Source organism: Eschrichtius robustus, chromosome 13 (genome assembly GCF_028021215.1).
Source record: "Eschrichtius robustus isolate mEscRob2 chromosome 13, mEscRob2.pri, whole genome shotgun sequence".
NCBI lineage: Eukaryota > Metazoa > Chordata > Mammalia > Artiodactyla > Eschrichtiidae > Eschrichtius > Eschrichtius robustus.
The window spans coordinates 23062106-23087656 of NC_090836.1; the positions used below are offsets into that span (position 1 = coordinate 23062106).

General features: G+C 39.9%; 1 protein-coding gene across 1 annotated transcript in view; it reads right to left on the reverse strand.

The window, feature by feature from the left end:
• Positions 1 to 7262: 7262 nt before the first annotated feature.
• The window catches only part of TM7SF3 (transmembrane 7 superfamily member 3), a 34728-nt gene continuing 16439 nt past the window's right edge, over positions 7263 to 25551 (reverse strand). The window contains exons 4-12 of the mRNA XM_068560877.1: positions 25259 to 25379; positions 24329 to 24500; positions 19525 to 19702; positions 15253 to 15339; positions 13858 to 13938; positions 13067 to 13219; positions 9846 to 9943; positions 9123 to 9285; positions 7263 to 7867 (exon numbers count right to left, since the gene is read on the reverse strand). Coding sequence (XP_068416978.1) covers positions 7605 to 7867; positions 9123 to 9285; positions 9846 to 9943; positions 13067 to 13219; positions 13858 to 13938; positions 15253 to 15339; positions 19525 to 19702; positions 24329 to 24500; positions 25259 to 25379 — 1316 coding nt within the window. The 3' untranslated portion in view covers positions 7263 to 7604. The remainder of the gene's footprint in view (positions 7868 to 9122; positions 9286 to 9845; positions 9944 to 13066; positions 13220 to 13857; positions 13939 to 15252; positions 15340 to 19524; positions 19703 to 24328; positions 24501 to 25258; positions 25380 to 25551) is intronic.

The window sequence follows — 25551 nt, forward strand, 5'->3', positions numbered from 1 at the left end:
TTAAGGACACCGTCATTTACAATCTCAAGCAGTTGATCCTCTTCTAGCACGGACAAAGTCGATTCACCTGGCTTATTCACAAATGGGTTGCGGATACATTCCTTCCCAGTTCGAGCTTTTGTGGTTAAGAAGTAATAATGCTCAAACTCTTTTGAAAGCTGAGACAGGTGAGCATGCCCCAGCTGGGAGAAAGAAGGCCCTGGCTCAGTCTCTTTCAAAATCTCTGCTAACGTTTGAAACATGTCAAAAATCCCAATGTTCACTCGTCGCCCCCATAATTCCAGTCTGGCTTTGAATGCAGCCACTTTATCTGCCACCTGAACACAGTTGTCGTTCTCCCCTGAAGTGACATTGCGTTCGTTGAGCAGGTTGAATATGTCACACAAGTAAGCAAGTTTTGCGACCCCTTCTGTGTCACTGAAGTGTGCTGCCAGTGGTGACTGTTTTTCTAAAAGAAATCTCTGGAGCAGCTCTTGTAAAAAACTCTGGCCAGTGATCTACCTCTAGAAAGCCATCTCACTTGTGTGTATCAGAGAAGACGTGTGTGCTCTGCGTCCATCTCCTCACAGAGCTGCGTGAACAGACATGAGTTAAGGACCCGTACTTTAATGTGGTTGATAATTTTAATCATCACATCCTGCAAAAAACACTGTTAAGTTCAGGTGACATTTTTCGGCTAGCCAGCATTTCTCTACGGATGACACAGTGCATAGACTCATATTCATAAGCAACCTCTTTGACCTGAGTAGTGAAACCAGAAAGCCGTCCAGTCACGGCAGCCGTTCTGTCCGTGCACATACCGACACAAAGTGACCAATTCAGTTTTCCTGATATGTAATCATTCAAAGACTTGAATAGTTCTGCTGCTGTGGTGTTTGTTGGCAACAAAATGCACATAACATATCCTCATGCACGTCCTCCTGAAAAATATATCGCACAAAAGCGAGTATTGTTGCCTTGTTGTCAACATCGGTAGACTCATCAACCTGGAGTACCACGGTGACTCATTAATCCTAACAACTGTGCCTTAACATCGTCTGCTGTTTCATCAATTCGTCTACTTATAGTGCTAGTCGAAAGAGGAACACGTGCCACCTTCTGAACTGCAGCCTCTCCTAAAAGTTCACGACGAATGTCCTTAGCAGCAGGCAGGATCAACTCTTCAATAGTAAAGGGCTTCTTAGCTTTAGCAATGCGGTTAGCCACTAAGAATGATGCTCTCAGTGCGGACACATTTGATGAAGTGGTGGCCTTCAATAATTGCCTCTGTTCTTTGTGTTCACGTTTTTTCTTTTGAAAAACTCCAAAGGCTTGTCTTTTAATGCAGGGTGCTTGGTCTCCATGTGGTGAAGCAGTTTTGAAGGTTCCATGGCTTCGTTGGATAGCCGGTTGCCACATATTATACAAAGCAGGCTTGGAGAATGTGAATCACCTGTTGCAGTGAACCCGTGATTTAAGTAGGACTCTTGGTATTTTCTTTTAAATGCAGCTTTCTTTTTGTTGGCAGTCTTAGAGTCTCCTGCTGTCTCATCGTTGTGTCTTTCCCCCTTTTCAAAGAAGCTCTCCAGCGACGTTTGGTTTTTACCCATTTTGGCTAGGGTTAGCTTGTGGGCTTACCAAAACTGTGACTGAGACAAGTGCGCAGTGTGGGAAAGAGGCGTGGATGGAAGTAGTAAATAAAATAATGGGTGGGCCACGCACGGACTAAAATATGTGTCGGATTCTGACTTAAAGCCTGCCACCAGATGCAGCTTGTCACTTGCCACTTACTGACAGGGTTTTGATGAGAGTCTGCAAGGAATTGATTTATCATGGTCTCTGTGCGGTCAGACCTCTCTGCTAATGATGATCTGTATCTGCAGCCGCTCCCCAGCGCTAGCATCACCGCCTCAGCTCCCCCTCAGATCACCAGGCGTTAGATTCTCATAAGGAGCGCGCAACCTAGATCCCTCGCATGCGCAGTTCACAGTAGGGTTCGAGCTCCTATGAGAATCTAATGCCGCAGCTGATCTGACAGGAGGCAGAGCTCAGGCGGTAACGTGAGCGATGAGGAGCGGCTGTAAATACAGATGAAGCTGCGCTCGCTCACCCGCTACTCACCTCCTGCTGTGCGGCCAGGTTCCTAACAGGCCACGGACTGGTACCAGTCCGTGGCCCAGGGGTTGGGTACCCCTGCCCTAGAACCTTAGGCCCGGCCCTAATGATACATATATTTTAGTCATTTTAAGGAATTTTGATACACAGATGGTCTCCAAATGAGACAGCTAGTTTACTTTAAAAAGTTGAGAACTGGTTCAATGCCTGAAAACACAGCCCATGGAGAATGGGGGAGCCAAGGCATGCTTAGTAATGTGTCTCGCTTGCTTCTTGCAGCTGCATTCATTTTCTTATCCTCTACCCCTTTCCTCAAAGCTCCCAGATCATCCATCCTGCACCATGAGTGCAGGCAGGCCAAGCACATTCAAGCTAGTCTGGAAGAGAGAATCCGTTACAGGAGGAGCCATGAGAACTGCATGTGAGACAGAATAGGCCTTTTCACCCTTAAGGACTTCAAAGGGAAAAGACTTCAAAAAGAAAAAAAATTGTGGCCATTCTTTAACCTCCTTCCAGGGGAAGGAATTCACCCTTAGGGGCAGTAGAGTCAGGTATATTATTATACTTGTATGTATAGACTAGACTGTGGAATAGAAAGAATGATTCCGAGGGCCACAGCTTGTGGGTCGCTCAAGTTCTGACCTACCTGCGAGGGAATGATTATTAAATTCTAGGGTCTTGGAAGGAATGGAAAAAGAAAGATAAATAAAGAGGTAAGGTGTACTCTGTGCAGTTTTGTAGTGCAGTTAAAATTTAATGAGGAAGAGAAGACTGACAATAAAAACGGAACTACCATATAATCCAGCAATCCCACTTCTGTATATCCAAAAAAAACCAAAAACAGGATATTGAAAAATTATCTGTACTCCCAAGTTTACTTCAGCTGCAGCATTATTCACAATAGCCAAGATAGGGAAACAATCTAAGTGTCCTTCAACGGATGAATGGATAAAGATGTTGCATTTGTATACAACTGAATATTATTCAGCCATGGGAAAGAAGGAAATTCTGCCATTTGTGACAACATGGATGGACCTTGAGAGCGTTATGCTTAGTGAGATAAGTCAGCAGAGAAAGACAAACACTATGATATCGCTCATCTGTGTAATCTAATAACGCCAGACTCCTACTAACAGAGGGTAGAATGGTAGTTACCAGGGGCTGGGGCTAGGGGAACTGGGGAGATGTTTAAAGGTATGAACTTACAACTAGAAGATAAATACATTCTGGAGTTCTAATATACAGCATAGTGATTATAGTCAACAGTATTGTATTATAAACTTCAAAGTTGCTAATAAACTAAATCTTACCTGTTCTCACCACAAAAAAAGAATTATGTGACATGATAAGAGATGTTAATGCTGTGATGATAATCATATTGTAATACATAAATGTATTAAATCAACACATTGTACACCTTCAACTTATACAATGTTGATATGTCAATTATTACTCGATTTAAAAGAAAACAAAACAAAACCTGACAACGTCCTGGTCTGGACCAACTGCTCAAAATGTCAAAAGCTGAGAATAGGAGAGCTGATTCCCACCAGGCACCAGAAGGAAGGGCTATAGTGACTGGTGGGCACACAGGTGAGGCTCCACTGGGGCATCTCCAAAATGAGAAGGGAAGGCCTCCAGGCTTTGGTTGGTGCTTTCCCTCCACTACATGGAACGCACTGAGCCTCCTTGTGGCCCTGCTCATCCTCCAAATCTCCACTTAAATGTCACTTCCTCAACGAAGTCTTCCCTGGCATCTCAGATTCCACCCCCCCCAATTCCACTGTAGATTTTCATTGCATATTGTTACTTCTTCTGTAACGATTTCAGTATCTGTCTCACTCATCACACTCTATCTAACCCCTGAAGCAGGGACCAGGCCTGTATTGTTTGTCATCTTCTTCTAGGGCCCAAGGCAATGCCTGGCCATTTAGGAACTCAACAAAATATTGAGTGAAGGTGAGATCCAAATCAGACTGCTATCATTCATTGTCTTACAGTTATTAAAATTTTGCCCCTGGTGCTGATGTAGCTTCATCCAGAACTGCCAGCCTCCCCCGCGTAATGATTATGTGGTAGTCCCTGGTAAGCCCAAGTTTCCGCTAAACTTGAGCCCCTCTCTACCTCAATTTCATAAAGAGTGGTCCTTGCAAACGTAGTGGCCAAAGTGCCCAGATGTCTTTCAATCAACCATCAGGATAAAAGGACTTGTAAAGTGTACTAGTCCGCTAGGGCCGCCATAACAAAATACCACAGGCTGGGTGGCTTAACAACAGAAACTTTCTCACAGTTCTGGAGGCTGGAAGTCCAAGATCAAGGCTGGTTTCTTCTGAGGCCTCTCTCCTCTGCTGGCAGATGGCCATCTTCTCACTGTGTCCTCACATGTACTTTGCCCCAGGGTCTCTGTATGTTCTTATCTTTTTGTAAAGACACTAGTGAGACTAGATAAGGGCTCACCCTAATGGCCTCATTTTAACTTAATTACCTCTTTAATAAAGCCCTCTCTCCAAATACAGTCACATATTGAAGTACTGGGAGGTGAGGGCTTCAACATGTGAATTGGGAGGGGGGAACACAACTCAGCCCATATCAAAAAGGAAAACACAGGTAGCCTCCCTTCCAAGAAGGGCTGTAGCACAATGGGAAAGCCTCCACCCAGTTCTCAGAGGAGATCAGCCAAGAATTCTGGGGTTTTAATGAAGGTTAATAACAGGTATCAAGTACATCATCAAGGAGTGAACTTTATACCAAAAAATTCTTTACAAATGCTGCTGTGGAGAAATACTTATGGATATTGGAAATTTTAAGGATCTATCATGTACTTTGTAATGAATAGGAAATGGTCCATGACCACAGAGAATTAACTTGGAAAAACATGTTTTCACTGTGTAATATTAATAACTCCCCAAAAGTAGAGATCATGGCAATATTAGGAGCATAGGAGCTTCCTACCAATTCACCAGCAGAAGAAAACTGAAAATAATGAATTACATTTTCATTATGATAGAGTATAAAGCACATTTGGATAGGGAGTTCTCAAATTTTGTTTCTGGGCACTATTATTTGATAACTGTGACTTCATATAATTTACTCCTTGTTTAAGAATTTCCTCAGGTATAAAATAACATGATAACATGTTAAGATCAGTTAACGTTATCTCTGAAGTTCACTCCTGGTCTAATATTCTAGCAATTTCTTTGTTAGAATCAGTTTTCTATCCCAATTTATATAGAACTCAACTGGTCTATAGCACCGGTTAGCTGCTGCGGTTTGGCAACCTAGTAGCTAATCTACAATAGGTTAATCAGAACCAAAACGTTTAAATAGTAGAACCAAGTTTCCAGCAACACTATTTTTCTTGTTTGACACAACTGAAGTACTAAAGACACCAACACAAACTAATGCATTAAAGACATCAGCTTTCCTTTTAACAAAGGAAATAACTTTTAACACATTATCCCATATTTTGTTCATTTCCTATCATTCCATTTATACTTAAACTGATTTTTTTAATAAAGAATTGTTTGTCCAGATTAAATAATTTTGTTCTTATAGCTATGAAACGGTCCTCTCATGTCTTGTTACTTTGGTACAAAAATACAGTTGGTAAAAAATTTTATAGGAATTTTATAATAATGAGACTTCTTAGCATTTTTTCAAAATAGGTATTTATTATTAAAAAATTATACGAACTGACTTATTACTCACAAATTATCATGAAAAATTTTAACAATTTGTCTCCCCCCCTCCAAGAAAGTGTTTTGTCTTTATACCCTTCACTGGCAGTGCATTTTGATGGTATCGGAAAAAACTCACACATATTCCATATAACTTTGTTAGAATTTACAACAATACAGCAGAATCCAGAATCCCTACAGCGAATTATTAAAAAAACACATTTTTTCTTCAAGTTTAAGTGTTTTTGAAGTTATATAAACAGTGAAGATTACAAAATAAATAGTAAACAAACACCTGTGTATAATTTTTCAATGCAAGAAATGATTAGTCATACATTTTTTCATTTTGTTTCAACCTTACCAGAACACTTTTAAGAGCGAAAGTTGAAAATTTTCCAGTTACCCGAAACTTCAGAAACCTACTGTCCATTGAAAACCTCTGAAAAGCAGCATCATTTAAACAGCGGTTAACTTACAAACGGGAATGCAACAACCACAACCGACCTCACGACTACTCAGGCACGTCAGCGTCACCAGCTCCAAATGCAAGGCAGAACCTCCTCGGCAGAGGCTCTGACGGTTAAAAGGCCATGAGGAGCAGGGATGCAGCCCAGGGCATCGGGCGCTTTCTTGTGGTGGAACAAAGTCAAAGCTGAAGGGACTCTCCTTACAGAGTCCAAGTCATTGAAAGCAGCTCTATTAAATACCTGAACCCTTTCTGACGCCCTCCTCAGCGCTTTACAACACAGACAGGACAAACAAAGCCTTCATGCACATATTTTCTGAAACGGTGCCAATGCTCTAACAACTAATTTAGCAGAAAGAACTACAAAATGCAAATTTTTTAAAGGTTTCCTTATTAATGGGATTATGGATGAAGCTAAGAGCCAATTTGTCTCCTAAAAATAAAACAATTCATATGTCATCGAATGCAGTTTCAATTAGAGATCAGCTATCAACACTATTTTAAAAGGTCTTGAAAGAAAAAAAAGTCCATTTTTTAATCTGAAATATAAATAAATCATCCATATAAAAGCTCTATATAAATGGACCTACTTTCAAATAATTGGAATAATTTAGCTATTTAAATTACCATTTTAAGCAATAAAAGGCAAAGACGAGGGGTACCTACTGAACTATATACTTAAAAATGATCGATACGGTAAATGTGTATTTTACCATAAACAAAAGAAGGGTACTTTTTGATAATATATGATACTAAGAAAGATGCAACTAAGTAATCAGACTGCTATTAGAAAGAAAATAAGTTAGTTTTCCCTGTTTTGTACTCTGAAGTTCAAAGGCCCAGTTTCAAATTCCCAAAGCTCCAAACATAGTGACAAATAAAAGTTCAGTCCAACCCTTAAATTAAACCACCCTCCGTGCCCTGGCCCCCGAGTTTGGACAGACTCAGGTGACAGAATTGTTCAAGGTGTTATAAAAAAAAAAAACCACCAGGGCTTTACAGGAGAACCATTGTTTTCAAGTTCCTTTTTTTTTTTTTTTTTAAGCGTTATCTATTTAATGGAATAAGTTGACATATATTTATAAACCAAAAGGTAATTTCTTAAGTATTTCGTAATAAGGAAGAACCTCCCTACCACCAACTTTTTGGCCATCTTTCTCCCTCTCACTTAGAACTACTGTCATGTCCCTGGTATACCCTTACCCTGTATCAATAAGGAGACCACAATACTGTACAAAGCACGGACACAGAAGCTGGTTTCTTAGCAGACTTGCCCCAGAGACTGCTGAAGCAGCAAGGCAGCAACACCGAACCTGAGGCGGTACCTGGGTTGTACTTCAAGACTGCACTGACCAAGCCCTCCGCATCTACAGAAGCAGGGGTGTTCTTTCTCCGGCTGGCTGTTCCTTCTGAAAGAGCTCTTTGATCTGGGCTAATCGGCCGTAGAGCCTCTCTCTCAGTGGAGGGACGTGGTAGCTGGGGTCCAGGATGTTCGTCACTCTGCGCTCACGCTCTCGCTTCCATAACTTGTACGGGTGGGGAGGGAAAAACGGTTGCCCTCTTTCTCTTCGAATCTGTAACGTAATTCCACTTACAGCCAGCATCCCCCATACTGCCAGGATAATAAAGTCTAAAGAACGGTAGAGAAGCACAGTTTGAACTCCTGTATTTTAAAACCTAACATAGATCAAAGACAACATTTCATAGCCTCAATCTGTATCATCTTTTCTCAGTTAATATTAGATTTTCTGGTAAGTTTGTCCAAACATATGTGTATTTCCTCACTTAACCAGCCAAGGAATAAGTGAGGAAGCTGCGGTCTTACATTTTAAAATAGGAGTTTCCAATTACAGGCATTTGAAAGTCCAGACAGGTTGTAAAGGAATCCTTGGCATTCCAATATTTTGACTAGTGCCCACAGACACAGCTGTTTGTTGTTTGCTGTGTTTCTCCAGAGGTGGGGGGAAAGGCAGTGATCTCAGAAATGTACATCATTGGAACGTCATGATGCTCTTTTTTGCCATCCCACCCTATATGGGACCCCACCCCACTCATATAGAGTGGATACAGAAATGCATGAAAAGAGTCAACAAATTGTACTGAGCTTCTAGCAGAAGGCTTGGCAAAATACCGTCAGACTTCCAAGACGTGTGGATCTCAAGGTCTCTACCATCAACCTCTTAAAGAATGAGGGCAGGCTCAGGATAGCAGAGGGAAAGATTTGCCCTTAAATATTCATAACAATCACAATGGTGCTTATATATCTTCAATTCTAAGACCTGCTTTTCCATCCTCGCTATTTTAACATTTCTGAAACCAACATATCTTATAATCTTTGTGAACATTTAATTTAGTAGTCATTTTTTTCAGAAAGTTAATGGAAAATCTTTAATGGGTAGACTCTTACAATTGAGGAAAAATACAACTACTGATTGAAAACCACTTTCACTTTGATCAGCAAATTGCGTGCTCCTTTATAGGAGGAAACGAGGGAATAGCTTAAAAAAATCAAGTTGTCGTTCTCACCCCTCACCCCACCCCAACTCATAAGGTGCCCAACAGCTTTCTTCTCAGCATTTTTCTTACAGCTGGGAATTGACCAGATAAACCTTAGTAATCCTGGCTTAGAAATTTCTTAATAAAGTTCATGTACTAGGTTTTTAGAAGTATGACTTTCAGCCACCTTACAAATTTAAATTCTTCATTCCTATGATCACAAGTTATTAACACAGGGCTCTTACAGCATTTGGATGGTGTGAATTTCCTCCTTTTGTCCAGTTAACCTTCTTTCAATCTTTCAATCTGGTTACCAAGAGTTCTTGTTAGCACAGGTGGGCCAATATTCCTATCTGACTATCACTTGGTTCTTGGATTTAGAGTCTTACCATTCGTTTGAAAAGGCACATTTATGAAAGCTCTGCGGAAATCCGTGTGGAGTACCCTCTTCAGTACGTTCAAAGTGATGTAGGAAAGGCTTGTGTACAAGTAACTGTCAGCGGCCAAGACCACCGAATAGGAGCCAATGAATCCACAACTCAGTATGTTCAGCTGTGGAAGAGCAGAAGCGTTTAGGCGGCACCTCTGGTAGAACAATAATAGTTTTTAACTTTAATCATTGGCCTCAATCCCAGAGGATCACTTCTCCCTCGGAGCATGTGAAGAGAGACAAAGTCTTACAGCTGAATAAAGGTTACCTGAAAATATAAACTGAAAACAATCTTCAACACCTACAGTTGGTAAAACAGTTTCCCTCATCATAGAAAATATCTTCCCTGTGAAAGAACTTCAACAATAAATTCTAGTTAGATTAAGAACCATTCTTCTGGAGAGACAGCTGAAATGAACAATCCAGCAGATTGTTGCATTACTGTAAGCCCTACCTTCTCTGCCTCCGCTGTTAAAAGAGGGATGACCTGCACCACTTGATGGAAAACACATCATAACTAGGTAATCGTAACTAGAACTTCTCTTGCTTTCATAGTAACAAGGCTATTTAAAAATCAATCATCTGATACAGATAATCAGACAGCTCTCTCTGGTGAATAAAAATGCAAAACAACTGAAGGCCCAGGACAACAGGATGAATAAACTGACCCGATGACACTTACTATTCTTAGGCAGCCCATGAAAACCACTGGAATGAGAATAGCTATACAAGAGAAGGTCACCCAGAACACTGAGTCATCACGGAAAATCTTTAGGTTTCCTGGAAAAGCAAAAAGAAATCAAGAGTAAACAACAGGCTCACCAAGTTAAATTTTGTTTTCTCAACGTGTGAACACAGACATACATCGAAGATTTAATTTAACAACCAGGGAATATGTCGGCAATTAGATATGAACTGACTTTTTTCACTTAACTGTCAATACAATCCCCTTTGAAGGGAGTGTCCTAAGAAGGTAGAGGGGTGGGAGGAAAATCAAGCAGGTAAATGCTCTGCATTTATTACCAGGATAATTTAGAAGCGGCTGGGCTAGTCCAAGCTCTTCCATTTACCAGCTGTGATGCTGGGCCTCAATTTCCTAACCCGTAAAATGAGAAGGTTGAACCACTTCATCCCCAAGCTTCAAATCGTCCCTTCTAGCTACAAATTTCTATGATTCCATGATTTTGTACTGCAAAGTAAAAAAGTGGCATTCAGAGTTAACCATATGAACTCCCATAAAAGCAGCAAAATCAATTTAATAGGTTTTTACCGTCAATGCATTTCCTGCCCAGCCACTGCACACTGGAAGAGATGATTTCCTCAGGCATCAGGAAAGATGGGAGCCAACCACTTATCTGCCCTACTAAACCCTTCTCCAAAGTCCAGCACACCTTGGGGTGACCCAGGACAGATATATAAGAACTTCTATTATAAATTACGTTTAAATAGCAAGAATATAAATCTGACAATTATTTCATATTGACACTGGCACTGTCACTCAGTCCAGCTGGAGGTGGCCCCATATCTTGAGACCCATGTATCCTGAAAGAGGGGGAGTTCCATAGTGAGGGACTCGGACCTGGAGACCCCACATTCTCAGGAAGCAAACTGCAACATGCTGCAGTGAGGTGAATGGATGGATCAGATCTCGAGGTCAACTACACTAACCTTCACAAAATGCACATGTGGTTTTAAAAGAAGGAATGCAGGATTAAAAAGAGGAGTTACGTAACACAACCTTGTACATCAACTCTACTTGAATAAAATAAATTTGAAAAAAATAGTAGTTATGATGCCAGGCATGTGACCACTGACCCTTTCAGAGTACAAGCTCTTGGGTAGACACATAATAAGGTGAAAACAGTAATTTAATTAGATCTGAGAGGTCAGCCAAATCTTTTTCAAATTTTAATGCTTAAAAATATGAGTTTGCACCCACTCTTATTAGGGAGACACTCGCCCTAAATGTCCTTAAGCAATGAGATAGTTCATACATTAACTACCAAAAATAAGATAGTTCAACATATTAACTACAAAAACTTCTAACCCATCATCCCTCCATCCTCTAAGCATTAACAAAAAGGGAGGAAGCTCATTAAGTAGTATTTGATTTAGCACTTCTAGAGTAGAGCTCTGAATCTGCATTTTCAACAGACATCCCTGGGAACCTGTCATTTAGTCAAATCTAAACAATGCTACTTTGCAGGTAGATAAAAAGCTACGTGCAGGGGGGGCCTGTGGAAATGAACTCGGCTATAGGTTTGCTAAAATCAGAACAAAGGGCCTTGGAATGGTCAGTAAACACACAGGTCACCAATTGTCTCTGATCTTAAAAAAAAAAAATCTTTAGAGAGCCAACTGTACTCTATATCCTGTGTTCTCAAAAACTGACAACCTCAAGAGACAGGCACTCTTTTTTTTTTTTGAGACAGCTATTCTTATATCTAACATTTTCATCACCTTTAGTCTGGTATTATTATATAAGAACTAAACATTGTCACAAGAAGGAAATAGCCTAATACTTTTGAATGTAGATACTCCCTTTTTTTTCTTAATTGAAATATAGTTGATTTACAATGTTGTGTTAGTTTCAGGTGTATAGCAAAAGTGATTCAGTTATACACACACACATACACATATATATATTCTTTTTTGGATTCTTTTCCATTATAGGTTATTACAAGATATTGAATATAGTTCCCATGGTATATAGTAGGGCCTTGTTGTTTATCTATTTTAAATATAGTAGTGTGTAGATACTCCTTTTTTTGCATTTTTGACAACAAACAAGAAATGTTAAGTTATTGTACAACTGCAAAGTGAAGGGAAGCAGAATAGGGCACCCCAAAATGTGCCCCTTTGGCATGAGCTGAAGGCAATCAAGACCCAGCAGATTCAGAAAAACTTTTCTTTCCCTTAACTGCCTACAAGAATTTAGATCAGGGGCCTGGCCCAGAACCAAAGCAATTACCAGAGATAACTTTTTATCTGAAAGACTTACCTGCATGGCAAACATCTGCTCTTCTTATGTTCCTGTAAACTGCCCTCCTCCCCTTTGAAGCCCCAGACTCCATTCCATTTCTTAGCTCGGGATGGCAGATAAGCCTCAACTGCGTGACTGCCTTTGAGTCTTATATTTTTATGGGACTCCAGTGGCACGAAATTAAATCTGTTTTTCTCCTATTGATCTGTCTTACGTCAATTTAATTATTAGAGCAGCCAAAGAACCTAGAAGGGTAGAAGGAAAATTTTTCCTCCCCTACAAAAGGAAGTTAACTTACAAGCTAACTAGACTTTAAAAATTGATAGAAATTGAATAACTTAAAAAAATCCCCAGAACCATCCCTTTGCTACTGCCCTAGGATGACTACAAGTAGGTACTTTGGGAATACTCTGGGTTTGGCAAAGGGTGGGAGCAGAGGTTAGGGGTAAAGAGAAGATGGGGGACAAAGCACCAGGTTCCTCAGCTCAGCTGCCATCAGGGCAGCACCAAATTTATCTGTGGGGTGTATCAGGCTTCTGCTTAAAATTCACTTGAAGAAAGAGTTCCAGGGTTTAACAAATAAAAAATGAAAACCACTATTCTGCCATATATAAAGAATCCCCTTTACCTCCCTTAATTTCAACTAAGAGAAACACACACACACACCCCTTATCATGACAAATAGATACAAAGCTACCTCCAAAGACATTCTAGAATTCATCTGGACAGAGTGCCTTTGAGGAAAGAGGGATTCTTACTGGTACTGACCCTCCCCAAAGGGCCACATTATCAGTGCAAATTTCCAGAACTCTAAGGAGAGGCCCCAAATCCCTGACGAGGGGATATGTGTACTAGAGAGCTGAAATGAACTCGTGAAACAATGAACTGAACACACATAACATGAGTTACACATCTCCTACCCAGTGGAGTGAAGAAAGTCACTGATGAGACGAGGAACCCCAGCACTAGCCCAATACACAGCATGCAGAGGACAAGGATTCCAAATCGCCACCAAGCAGCTACCAGGAAAATCCCACCAACACTTCCGGCAACGGCTGTCAGAACCAGGCGGACTGCACAAGGAGAGAGGATGAACAGTTAGATCAGAGGAAGCTTCTCCCACCGCACGCTTAGACACGCTATACCATTACCAGAGCCAGCCTAGCCTTTCTCTGGGTCAGGCACCGAAGGCGCATCAGTGGTGCAGTGAAACCAGCATGGGGAGGCCCTCTCTAGAGAGGGCCCGGTCTGAGGCTGGAAACCAGCCGGGGAGCTAAACCTCCAAGGACTAGTGACAGGCATGGCTTGGTACAACCTATAATTGGGGCAGAGGAAGAAGGGGTGACAAGCATTCTGTTCAATGTGACAAGGAAGGAGGGGTTGTGTTTGTTTTAAGGTAAAGAAAATCCTAACACTCTGATTGCTATAAATGTCATATGGTCAATATACCACACAGCTGGAACACAGGTTTATAATCAATATGGCCCTTCATTTCCCTCAGTACCAAGGAATTCACCATGTAGATTAAAAACCCGGGAGAGAAGGTCTGAAGGAGTAGTTTAGAAAAGATGTGTAGAGCACAGGTGGCCAGTTATTTTACACACATAAGAGGATATCACACACAATACTGGTCAAACTGTAGAAGGAAAGGTGGGTGTAAATGGTGCCTTCCTTTTTGAACACTCAATCAAACTATATTATTTTCACTTACCATCATACTTAATAGGTGTCAGTCTTGTAATCAGTATATAAAAGAAGAATCCCATGAAGATAAAGCCTATAAAGAATAGTTCTAGTAGCAAACGACCAAGGAAGGGAAAAAAACAAAAGCTACAGTTAGTAAATGCAATTTAAATGTCTAATCTACAAATACATGCTTCAGTTCCCAGAATTTACACATGAGGGCATTCAGAGAAGAGAAATAATTATCTAAAAGGCAGGAAAAATTCAGAAGTCACTGGGAGTAAATATTATCGTTAAATGGGTACAAATTAAAGTATTAACTATTGGATACATTTTCTTGTATATAGGTCAATTTCAATTGGTCAGTTAATTGTTAATTTCATAGCTCATTTTAATATATTTATACTTCCTACTTAAAACAAAAATAGTACTTTTGTCATTGTGTCTGATCTGAAATTGCAGACTAGATTTCAATTCATTACATGAGCAAGAATACAATTTGAAAGGTTAAAAAAAAAAAATTCCAAAGCAAAATGTGACTTTTATGTCTTCTTTTAAGTGATCCTTTCCTGTTTAGGATGAACATCAACCATTGTCTTTATCTATAAAAAACCTAGTAATATCTTTGGGACCTTGCATACAGCTTAACAATTAAATTCTGCATTATAGAATCATTCTACACTTTGAGAAATTAAATATTCTTCACAATATTCTCTTCTCAATCAAGACAAGAAGTATAGTAATGGAGGGAAAGGAGTTGCTGCTTCAAACAATTTATTAAAGCAAGTTCGAAGAGTTTTATAAGATCAAGATTATGTTTACTCTCCCCTTGATGCTCATTATACTGCCTGTTAATGAATTATATAAGGATTTTTTTTTTTTTAGTAACTGCAAACATTAGTTACATAAAAGTCAGCCCAAAGAATTCAAATCAATTCAAAGAGCGTAATTCATATTCTACTTCCCCTCATTGGGTTTCACTGAGCAGATTGTGGAGTTCCCATTTGCTGTCTGAACCTCCCAGGGCTGTGCAGACATTTCGACCTCCCTGTACACTGCAGCCTGATTTATACGAAACCATGTCAATCACCATCACCAAAATCCACATATATTTTTACATAGACGTCCTGATTTCTAATTAGTAATCTTTGGTCAACTAGTCAATCTAGCAATTGAAGTTTTGATGCACAAATCAAATTTTATTCCCCTCTTAATAAGAGAAGGTTGCATTCCATTGTTAAGAGAAAAAATCAAAATGCATTGTAATTCAGTAGAATCTTTACTAAAAGACCCCAGCTACAAATCTATAAAGATAGTGGAGGTAGCCAGCTGCTTACTCTCCTTACAGGTCATAAATTCCCCAGCAGCATTTCAGAAAAAAGACCACAAGGCATGCAAATAGCAACTATATTAGACAAAATACCTGTTTTCCAGAATCTGTGTCCAAAGAAACAGATGAAGAGACCAAGCAGGGCAAAAAGAGTGAAGAACACTTTGGTAGATACTCTTCCTAAAAATAATGAAAACTGAGTGCATAATACATCGAATTTGATACTTTGAATTTAATTAATATAGAACAAAGCTTCATGAAAAAAAGCAAAGTGAACTGACAATAATTTATTCCATACGTGTATAACTTATTTTAAAAACATCCTTGCCACCCCTAATGACTTACTCTATGTGGGCGGTGAATACCAATGGTGGCTGGTGTCACAAAAAGAGAAATCAGACAACACTGCTATACTACTCACGACACATTTGGAGGAGGGGATGGGGGAGAAGAGGGAAAGGAGGAGGAGAGAGAGTGTGCCTAAAACAAATAACTCTGTTTCTTCACCAATAAACTACAAGAAAAAAAGGAGGGTCGGGGGAGGGAGAACTATGGCTTAAAGTGGATTTAAGACACACATCAACTAAAAACAGTGTGCAGACCTCATCTGAAACCTGATTCAAACAAACAAAACTGTGACAAACAATTAAGAAGCCTGGGAAAATGTAAACACTGGCTGTTAATCTGACACTATTAAGGAATTATCTTCAATATTTTTCATTGAGACTTGTGTTAATGATACTGTGGCTATATACTTTTTTAAAAATAGCACTTATCTTTAAGATATACATATTGTACTAAAATTTCGTAAGCAAAATGACCATTAGGGACCCACTCTAAAAGAATCCAGTGATAAGGGGGAGGCGGAGAGACACAGGTGGGTGTATAACTGCAACAAGATAATGGCCATGAATCAAAATTGCTAAGGCGGGATAATGATATATGGAAGTTCACTGAAGTTTTCCATAACAAAAGATTTTAACCAAAACTCACATTAAATTAAAGAAGATGTATTATTCTACAAGTAACACATGAACAAATTACTACCAATCTTCTCAATTATACATGTTGCTTTGGAAAAAAATGTAGTGTAATAACTAATGATGAAGCACAATATGCTCCCTGATGCTGAAGAATCCAAATCCTGTGATCCTCAATCGGCACAAACTTAAACAGAAAAAACAGGATTCGAAAGATAAGCCCTATTGAAGGGAAAAATAGATCCACTAAATTCACCACCATCATGACACCTCTGAGACAAACACAAGAAAATCATCCCCAAACTAAAAACAAAAACAAAGCACCTACGCAAACTCATGTGAAGTGTTACAAACTGACCACAAATCAAAACACATAAAATACTTGAGTGTTCAGATGGATACCATGAAGACCTACATTTAGATAAGGAACACAAGACAGAAGACCAGAATTTGCAGGGCATAAAATATACCTACATATCAGTTTCTCTGACAATGAAGAGCTCAAAAGAAAGATGAAATGAGAGTTACTGCAACAGCCTGCTTATTTCAGCCTGCGGTTGACAGCAGTTCTACGATTCAATCCTTATAGCAAAAACATGCAGTTCAGTGGGATAATTTTTTTCAAGTGAAAATCTAGTGGAAGTTTCCAGCAAGTGGTACAGTCACCAAAGACAGCAACCCAAGAAAAACTGGCACACACAGTTAGATATGTTCCTCCAGAACATTAGACAGCAGAGAGGAACTAAGTAGAATCTCTGATCACAGTACCAGGAAGGAAGGAGAGAAAAAGTTAAACATACAAGTAAAGCCAGAGAGGAGAGATTTCATAAGTAGAATCTAGAGACAACACAAGGTACGAATTCTGGGGAAAATGAAGACAAAGGGGTGAGTGGGAGGGGAAGACACAGGGGAGCCAATGTTTAGTGTTTTTAATCATGACGGAATCACTATAGCTATGACACAGGCCAAGGTTTTAATTAAAAGGCAATGTGGGTCCATCCTCCCTCCTCCCAGCTCAGGAAAGGCATCCTAGTGTGCATCGAGCTTGAAGACAAAAGCCACAGAACCCAACTCCGAGCTGGAGGAACAGTAGGACCGGACCTTTCCCTCCCCTCCGCCTAACGTGGAAAGACAGGTCCCAGAGCTCACTCTCATTCGGAGAGGCCCTGGTACAAAGAGTCTGAGGGAAAGGAAACGGAGGAACCCAGACAAGATACAGCCCATCAGTCAAAAACGCAGAACTTATATCTGTCTGGTCTCTTGCACTGTATCTCTCAAGGATCTTGCGCGTGGCAGTGGAAGACTGGGCAGGATACAGAGGAGAGCAAACATTAAACCCTGGCTTGAACCTAACCGACAGACTTCATTCTTTAGAGCAAAACTCCTTGAAAGAGTTCTTTGAACTCTTTCCAATTTCTTTCCTCCTATTTGTTCTTGAACATACTCGAGTCAGGCTACCCTGAAATGCTCTCACTGGCACCTGTGGCCTCCATGTTGCTAAATCCAATGGTCACTTTCCAGTCTCTTTCTCAGCTGCCCTGTCAGCAGCATCTGACCCAGGTGATCACTCTCTCTTCCTCTAAACACTTTCTTCTCTTAGCTACAATCTGGTTGCTCCTTTTTACCAATCTGGTTGCTCCTTCTTGGTCTCCTTGGTGGGATCTTCTTCAGTTTCCTGACCTCTAACCATTGGAGCACCCAGGGCTCAGTCCTTAGACCCCCTCCCTTTCCCACAGCTATAAACATAAAAGGAATGATAAACATGGAAAAATGCCATTTGGCAACCGGCTGGTAATAAATGTTTCAGGCAAAGCTCACCAGATGCTAAAGCCAGCAAGTGAAGAGTTTGAGAAACGACTATTTACCTGTACTCAAAGTATCTCCCCAAAAGATACTTAAAGGGGAAAATAGTTACTACACAGTGGAGAAACCTGGCCGACACCCCTAACCAAGTAATCAGGGTTACTACCACCAGTAACGGAAAAAACAGATATCAGGTGCCTCTAGAGGACACTTCATCACTTCTTTTGTATTCCTACCAAAAATTCATCATCTGAACTTAGTCACAAGGAAACATCAGATAAACCCAAATTGAGGATGTTCTACAAAAATAAATAACCTGTACTCCTCAAAAAGGTAAAGGTTTTGAAAGACAAAAACAGACTAAGAAATTGTGCCAGATGCAGGAAGATAAAAGAGACAGTTTAATGCAACATGTGATCATGAAGTGGACCCTAGACCAGAAAAAAAATTTTTCTTCTGGTTATAAGGGGCATTGGTGGAATAACTAGTGAAATTTGACAACATCTGTAGGTTAAATAACAGTACTATATCAATGTTAATTTTGTGATTTGATAGTTTTACTAGTTATATAAGGAGATAAATAGAAATATTTAAGGGCAAAAGGGTCTTTATGTCTGCAACTTGCTCTCAAATGCTTCAGGAAAAAAAATGTATATATATGTGTATATAGAGATAAAGAATAAAAAGCAAACAGCATAACGTGGTAACTAACATCTGAGGACCGTTGGTGAAGACTATGCAGAATTCTCTGAACCATTTCTGCATCTTTTCTGTGAAACTGTTTCAAAATAAGATGCTAAACACACATAAACAGAAAGATCTTACCACAGCCCCCCTGCCAGCGCCCTCTCTCTCCTGGACACTATGATGGTCTGCTGATCAATCTCCCTATTTCTGCTCTTGCCCCTGATTTTTCTCAAACAAAACAAAGCAGCCAGAGTGATCCCATGGAAACACGAATCAGCACTATCTGCTCAAGCTCTCCAGTGCCTTTTCATTGCTCTCAGAATAAAAGCTATAGTCCAAACTGGGACCTGCGAGGCCGCCGGCTCCAGCAGCCACATGAGGCAGGCTCGCAGCTGAGGGCCTCTGCGATGGCTGTCCCCTCGGCCTGGCACCCCCCGCCACTGCGCCGCCCCCCCCCCCACGGTGACACGTCCATGGCTCCCTGCCTCGCCCTGGGTCTTTACCCTAATGTTACCTGTTCAGCAAGGACTTCCCAAGCCATGCTTTCTCAAATTCTCTCGCCCTCACTGGTTATCTCCCTTTCCTACGTAACTCTTGCTTCTTAACCCTCGTCATGTATCTCACATACGATATATTTCACAAATGTATCTTGTCTGTCTCTTCTCCCCCACTAAGATGCAGGCTCCAGGAGGGCTAATATTTTGTCTGTTTTGTCCACTGCTCTATTCCAGTGCCTAGAACAGAGAGTGGAGTAACGGAGGGGCTCAGGAGGCATGTGCTGAATGCATGAATGAATGAGACAAAAGCACTTTAAAATATCCTTAAGTTCTGTACTAGTTGATAAAGATCGGCAAAGCCAATGAAGAATTTTCACAGTTGAAATCCACATACTCACCAAGGGAAGAACAATTATCCTCCCCTGCCTCAAAGCTGCAAGCGTATGTGTGAGCAGGGACGTAAGCTGCAGACGTATTTAGAAATGGATCCCGAACGATGACGTTGTAAATGACACCTTGTCCCCGGAGGGAGGAGAAAGAAACACTTGTCTTATCATCAGCTGTTAGGGTAACCACCTGAAGCCAAAAATAATGCACGATTAGTGTTTAGATTAAAAAAAGCAAACCCCATTTCTCCACACCCTCTCCAGCATTAATTGTTTGTAGATTTTTTGATGGTGGCCATTCTGACCAGTGTGAGGTGGTATCTCATTGCAGCTTTGATCTGCATTTCTCTAATAATTAGTGATGTTGAGCATCTTTTCATGTGCCTCTTGGCCATCGGCCTGTCTTCTTGCACTGTTGGTGGGAAAGTAAATCGATACAGCTACTATGGAGAACAGTATGGAGGTTCCTTAAAAAACTAAAAACAGAACTACCATATGACCCAGCAATCCTACTACTGGACATATACACTGAGAAAACCATAATTCAAAAGACTCATGCACCCCAATGTTCACTGCAGCACTATTTACAATAGCCAGGACGTGGAGGCAACCTAAATGTCCATCAACAGATGAATGGATAAAGAAGATGTGGTACATATATATACAATGGAATATTACTCAGCCATAAAAAGGAATTAAATTGGGTCATTTGTAGAGATGTGGATGGACCCAGAGTCTGTCATACAGAGTGAAGTCAGAAAGAGAAAAACAAATATCTCATATTAATGCATATATGTGGAATCTAGAAAAATGGTATAGATGATCTTATTTGTAAAGCAGAAACAGAGACACAGACGTAGAAAACAAACGTATGGATACCAAGGGGGAAGGGGGAGAGGGATGAATTGGGATATTGGGATTGACATATATACACTATTGATACTGTGTATAAAATAGATAACTAATGAGAACCTACTGTATAGCACAGGGAACTCTACTCTATGCTCTGTGGTGACCTAAATGAGAAGGAAATCCAAAAAAGAGGGGATATATGTATACGTATAGCTGATCACTTTGCTGTAAAGTAGAAACCAACACAACACTGTAAAGCAACTATACTCCAATAAAAATTAATTTTAAAAAACCCCATAAGCTTTTCTATTATAACCCCACCTACATGTGCTATTAAATTCTAATATGAAAGTGTAATTCTTGTTTAAAATATACACTAGCCCATTTGGCTTTTTTAAAACAATTTATTAAAGTATAGTTGATTTACAAAGTTGTGTTAATTTCTGCTGTACAGCAAAGTGATTCAGTTATACATACATATATATATATATTCTTTTTCATATTCTTTTCCACTATGGTTTATCACAGGATATTCAATATAGTTCCCTGTGCTATCCAACCTATATATAATAGTTTGCCAACCCATTTGACTTTGTCAAGAGATTGTCCTACACAGTCTGTACGTGCTGATATGAACAAGCTCTTACACAAAATGCATCTAAAGATTTTGTATATGTTAATAATTTAAGGAAAATGTGATATAAATAAATGATTTAAGTAAAATGTGCTAGTTAGGACAAAGAAAAAAATTTTTGTCTCGTCTGCTAGACTGTAAATGACAGAAGGGCAGGAACCTTATTTATCCTGCTCACTAGTCTCCCCTCAGTAATTAGCACAAGGTAAGTGTCCAACAAACAGGAGCGATCACTGAGCTACAGAGCTGACGCAGGCCGTGCGGATCAACATCTCACAGAGAGCACCCACTTACTTTTGTCTAACAGGCTCTGAAACAGGAAAAATTACATACAGCTGTGTTATCCTGTAGTCCTTCACTTCAAAAATTCCCTTTTAAAGGTTGTTTTTTAAATAGGGGATAAATATAATAGGAGAAACAAAAGCCCCACGTAGCCCTAAGACACAGATATGTTCCTACTAACAGAAGTGAGAAAACGAAATGTTACGGTTGCAGGAGTAAATAATTCGGAGCCTCTTAGAAAACTTCTACTGTTTAAATATAGTGCTTAGCCTTCAAAAATATGTTTTCTGGGCAAAGGATTGGTCAAGTCCAACAGAATGTTAACATTACCTCCTACTCTCCCAAGTTTTTATTATGAGACACTCAACCTTAGAGAAATGTTCAAAGAATAATACAATGAAAAAGTTATATACCCCACTTAGATTCAACAGTTGTTATTATTTTACTGTATTTGCTTTACTGTCCCTCCCTCTTGCTCCTCCCCACCCCACATATATATATATTTTTTGGCTGAACCATTTTAAAGTAAGTTACAGGAATCATGACATTTCACTTCTAAATACTTCAGCATGCATGTCCTAACACAGTGTTTCTCAAACTTAATAGCCTATGAATCACTGAGGAGCTTGTTAAAATTCAGATTCTGATTCTGCTGGTCAGAGGAGGTACCTGAGATTCTGCTTTTCTAAGAATCTCTCAGGTGATGCAACGCTATGCATTCATCTACCACACTTTGAATAGCAAGGTACTAAGTACAAGGATATTCTCCTATGTGCTCACAATACCTTAGCTCACCTAAGAAAATTAATAATTTCTTATTATCTAATACACAGTCCATATTCAAATTTTCCCAAATGCCTTTTATAGCTTTTCTCCCCCTTAACAAAGATCCAACCAAGTTTCATGTATGATGTTTATCTCCAATTTCTGCAATCTAGAATCACCTGTGAAAGATTAAGGAAGTTATTTTACAGATTACTCCAAAATCTGAATTTATCAGATTGTGCTCAAGATGTCTAACTTGTACTTTGATCCTATGCATTTCTTGTAAACAGGAACTCCTATAAACAGGAACTCAAGTTAAACCTGTTTTGCTAGAATATTCCATAGGTTATGGCGATAAAGTCAGCCTACATTCACATGAGCACATAATGCAGGTTCACCTACTATCAGCAAGGCTAACTCTGACCACATGGATAAGGTAGAGACCGTCGGATCACTCCACTCTGAAAGTAGTTTTCCCTTTGCAAAGAATTAATCTGAGGGTGCTATTTAGGTATCCTGGGAATATCCTTCCCCCAACACTCTTTCACCTGGTGATCCTTGCCTGAATTATTTCACTGAGGGTCAGAAAATGGAGATTTTCTAATTCTATTATTCCTTCTACATTTACTAGCTGGCATTCTTCTGTAAAGCAGAGCTTTCTCTTATCAACCGGGAGTGAATTACAGATCCTCCTTTTAAAAAGGCAGGGTAAATTCCTTCCCTTTATTAATTTTCAGAGTATAATTTTGTGTACGTTGCTCCAACAGTAGCAACTGAGCATTTTTCCTTTTTCTTTTTTTAGTATCAGTATGGATGTGTTTTTGTTTATTCAAGGCATAATCAATCACGTTCTCTTCGATGACTGAATTGTCCCAGAGATGGCCAGTGTAAGCCTCTTCAAACAGGCTCCAGGGACTTCCGTGGTGGTCCAGCGGCTAAGACTTCGCCTTCCAATGCAGGGGATGCGGGTTCAATCCCTGGTCAGGGAGCTAAGATCCCACATGCCTCGTGGCAAAAAAAACCAAAACATAAAACAGAAGCAATATTGTAACAAATTCAATAAGGACTTTAAAAATGGTCCACATCAAAAAAAATCTAAAGAAAACAAAAAGCAACCAGAAAAAGCAGGCTCCAGAGTCTTCTTGACACGCCCTCATTAGTCGTTGAGGGTTTCCTTGAATTCTGGCATGCGATATTCTAGCTCTTAACCAAAAGTTAAGAAGTAAACTAAAAATACTCTAAGAATTCTTATATTCTTCATGAGAATAAAAATGGTCTTCAAAATTTCCTATGTACAAAGGCAAACTTTGCCAATAGAGCTTCCTAATTTGTGAATAAGCACAATGAGTTTTCTTGTACAAGGCTCCCTCTTAGCATGGGGCAATGACATGCTAGGTGACACAGCAACAAAATCAGATCTTACTCTGCAACAGGCTGAGCCCCTAGGCTAATCACAGACACCCAGTTTCAATCGCTTCTTTCTATGTAATCTGATAATCTACAACCTTCTAGGAAGATCTTAGCAGTCTAGAAAAACTTTACCCACCAACCACTAGATTGACAGATGACCTTGTTTATTAGACCGATATCAGGCACCCTTTAAGATATAAAGATAAAATCCTGCCCTCCACAAAGATGATCTAGAGCATGAGTCTCAAATTTTAATTTGCATAGGCATCACCTGGGGATCATAAATACAGATGCTGATTCCATAGCTCTGGGGTGGAGCCTAAGAGTCTGCAACTCTAACAAACTCCCAGATGATGCCAAGGCTGCTGGCCTGTCCCCACCCTTGGAGTCACAAGAGTTTTCAGGGGTTTCAAAAGCTCGAAGAAAATTTTTGCTGCAAGTTAGAAACTTTGCTTTTGGGTTTAAATATTAAAGATAACGTGTATATCCTTAAACAGTTTCACATTACTTTTTCTCAAAACACTATAACCTTTAGACTTGCCGAATTTCTTTAATCTAATAGTTATGGGAGTACATAGAAAATTACCACACACTTCCATCCATAGCTCAAGATTACCAGTCACAGATGTGGCTGCAACTAAAACATAACAAAATTTACATGCATCTCCTCAAAAGCCAACGTTACTTAGGGATATCACTAGCAATGACTCCCAAGGTGACAATGAAATAAAAGAGAAAAAGTGAGAATCCCAGAAAGACCAAGAAAACAGTTTAAAAGAAAAAAAAAAAAAAAGCTCCTGGTAGCTTCTCCCCTTCTCAACTCTTACAATGGCGTCACAGTCTGGCCACACAAATTATGAGAGTCAGATTTACCTTGACAGCATTGGCCTGCACCTGAGGCACCTCGGCCATCCTCTGCAGGTGCCTTAGCAATGCCTCTTCAGTGAGGTCGTTCTCCGGCAAAAAATACTGATAGACGTCATACTGTAACCTCCACCTGGAGTCCTGGCCCGTCTTGACGTCACACGGCGGAGCATCTGTGCCTCTAAAGTCAACCAACAAAACTGAACATCAATCTCTTGTGCTGCAAGTTTCATCTATAAAAAGGAACCAAAAGCTGGAACTTCAAACTTCTGCAACAACGATTCCAAGTTTGGCACCACCAAGAAAGGAGAGGCAGTATGTATGGTTACATAACCAGATGTGAGTATCAGTCAGGTTGAGTCAATTGCCCGCTTTGCTACTTGTTGGCTGTGTGTATGTGGGCAAGTCACTTAATCTCAACAACCCTTAGGGGGCTTTTCTGTAAAATAAGAACAGCAGCCCCTTCTTTATCAAAGTGTTAGGATTAAATGACAACACACAGCACTTCGCAGCACCACGGATGATACACAGGGAGCATTTCAAATGTTACTCAAATGTTAGCTATCATTACCATTAAAGTAGAAACTAGGGCAGAATGTTAAAATAATAAAATCCTTACAAAAAAATATGAGTGTTTCATGCCTCCAGAATGTTTTCTATATTTAAAACTCTTTACAAAAACTAAGATGTACTTCTAAGCTCGTAATAAAGGCTCAACATCTGGCTCTTCCTAAGAATGAAGGGAAACAACATTGACTGTAAATGACAGCTCGAGTATTAGTAACAAAGCTTAAATTACCTCCATTCCGAAAAAAAAAAAGTATGCAATTCAATTCTGCTAAAGAGCAACTATGGATTTTGAGACAATTTACTCAATCTACACAACAGCAAGCCACGCACGTCCTAAAAGGAGTTTTAGGAGTCGGGAGACAGACATACCTCGCGTGACCTAGGTTTGCTGGAGCAAATTTGATAGTTGTTTCAAAGAAATTATACTCCAGGTAAATGTTGGAATCGATATCTAAATCAAACTCCAAATTACAACCACCAGGGATAGGATCTGGATGGAAAACAAGGAAGTTACTTAACATAGAATTCTCATATATTCAAACCACTCTCGGAAAAACAGAACCCCACCCCTTATAAGAACTCCCAATATAGAAGTTAAATAGACAGCTTCTAGTTTTGTACTACCTCATGGACTGAGGGTAAAGTTAACTGAGGTTACGGGC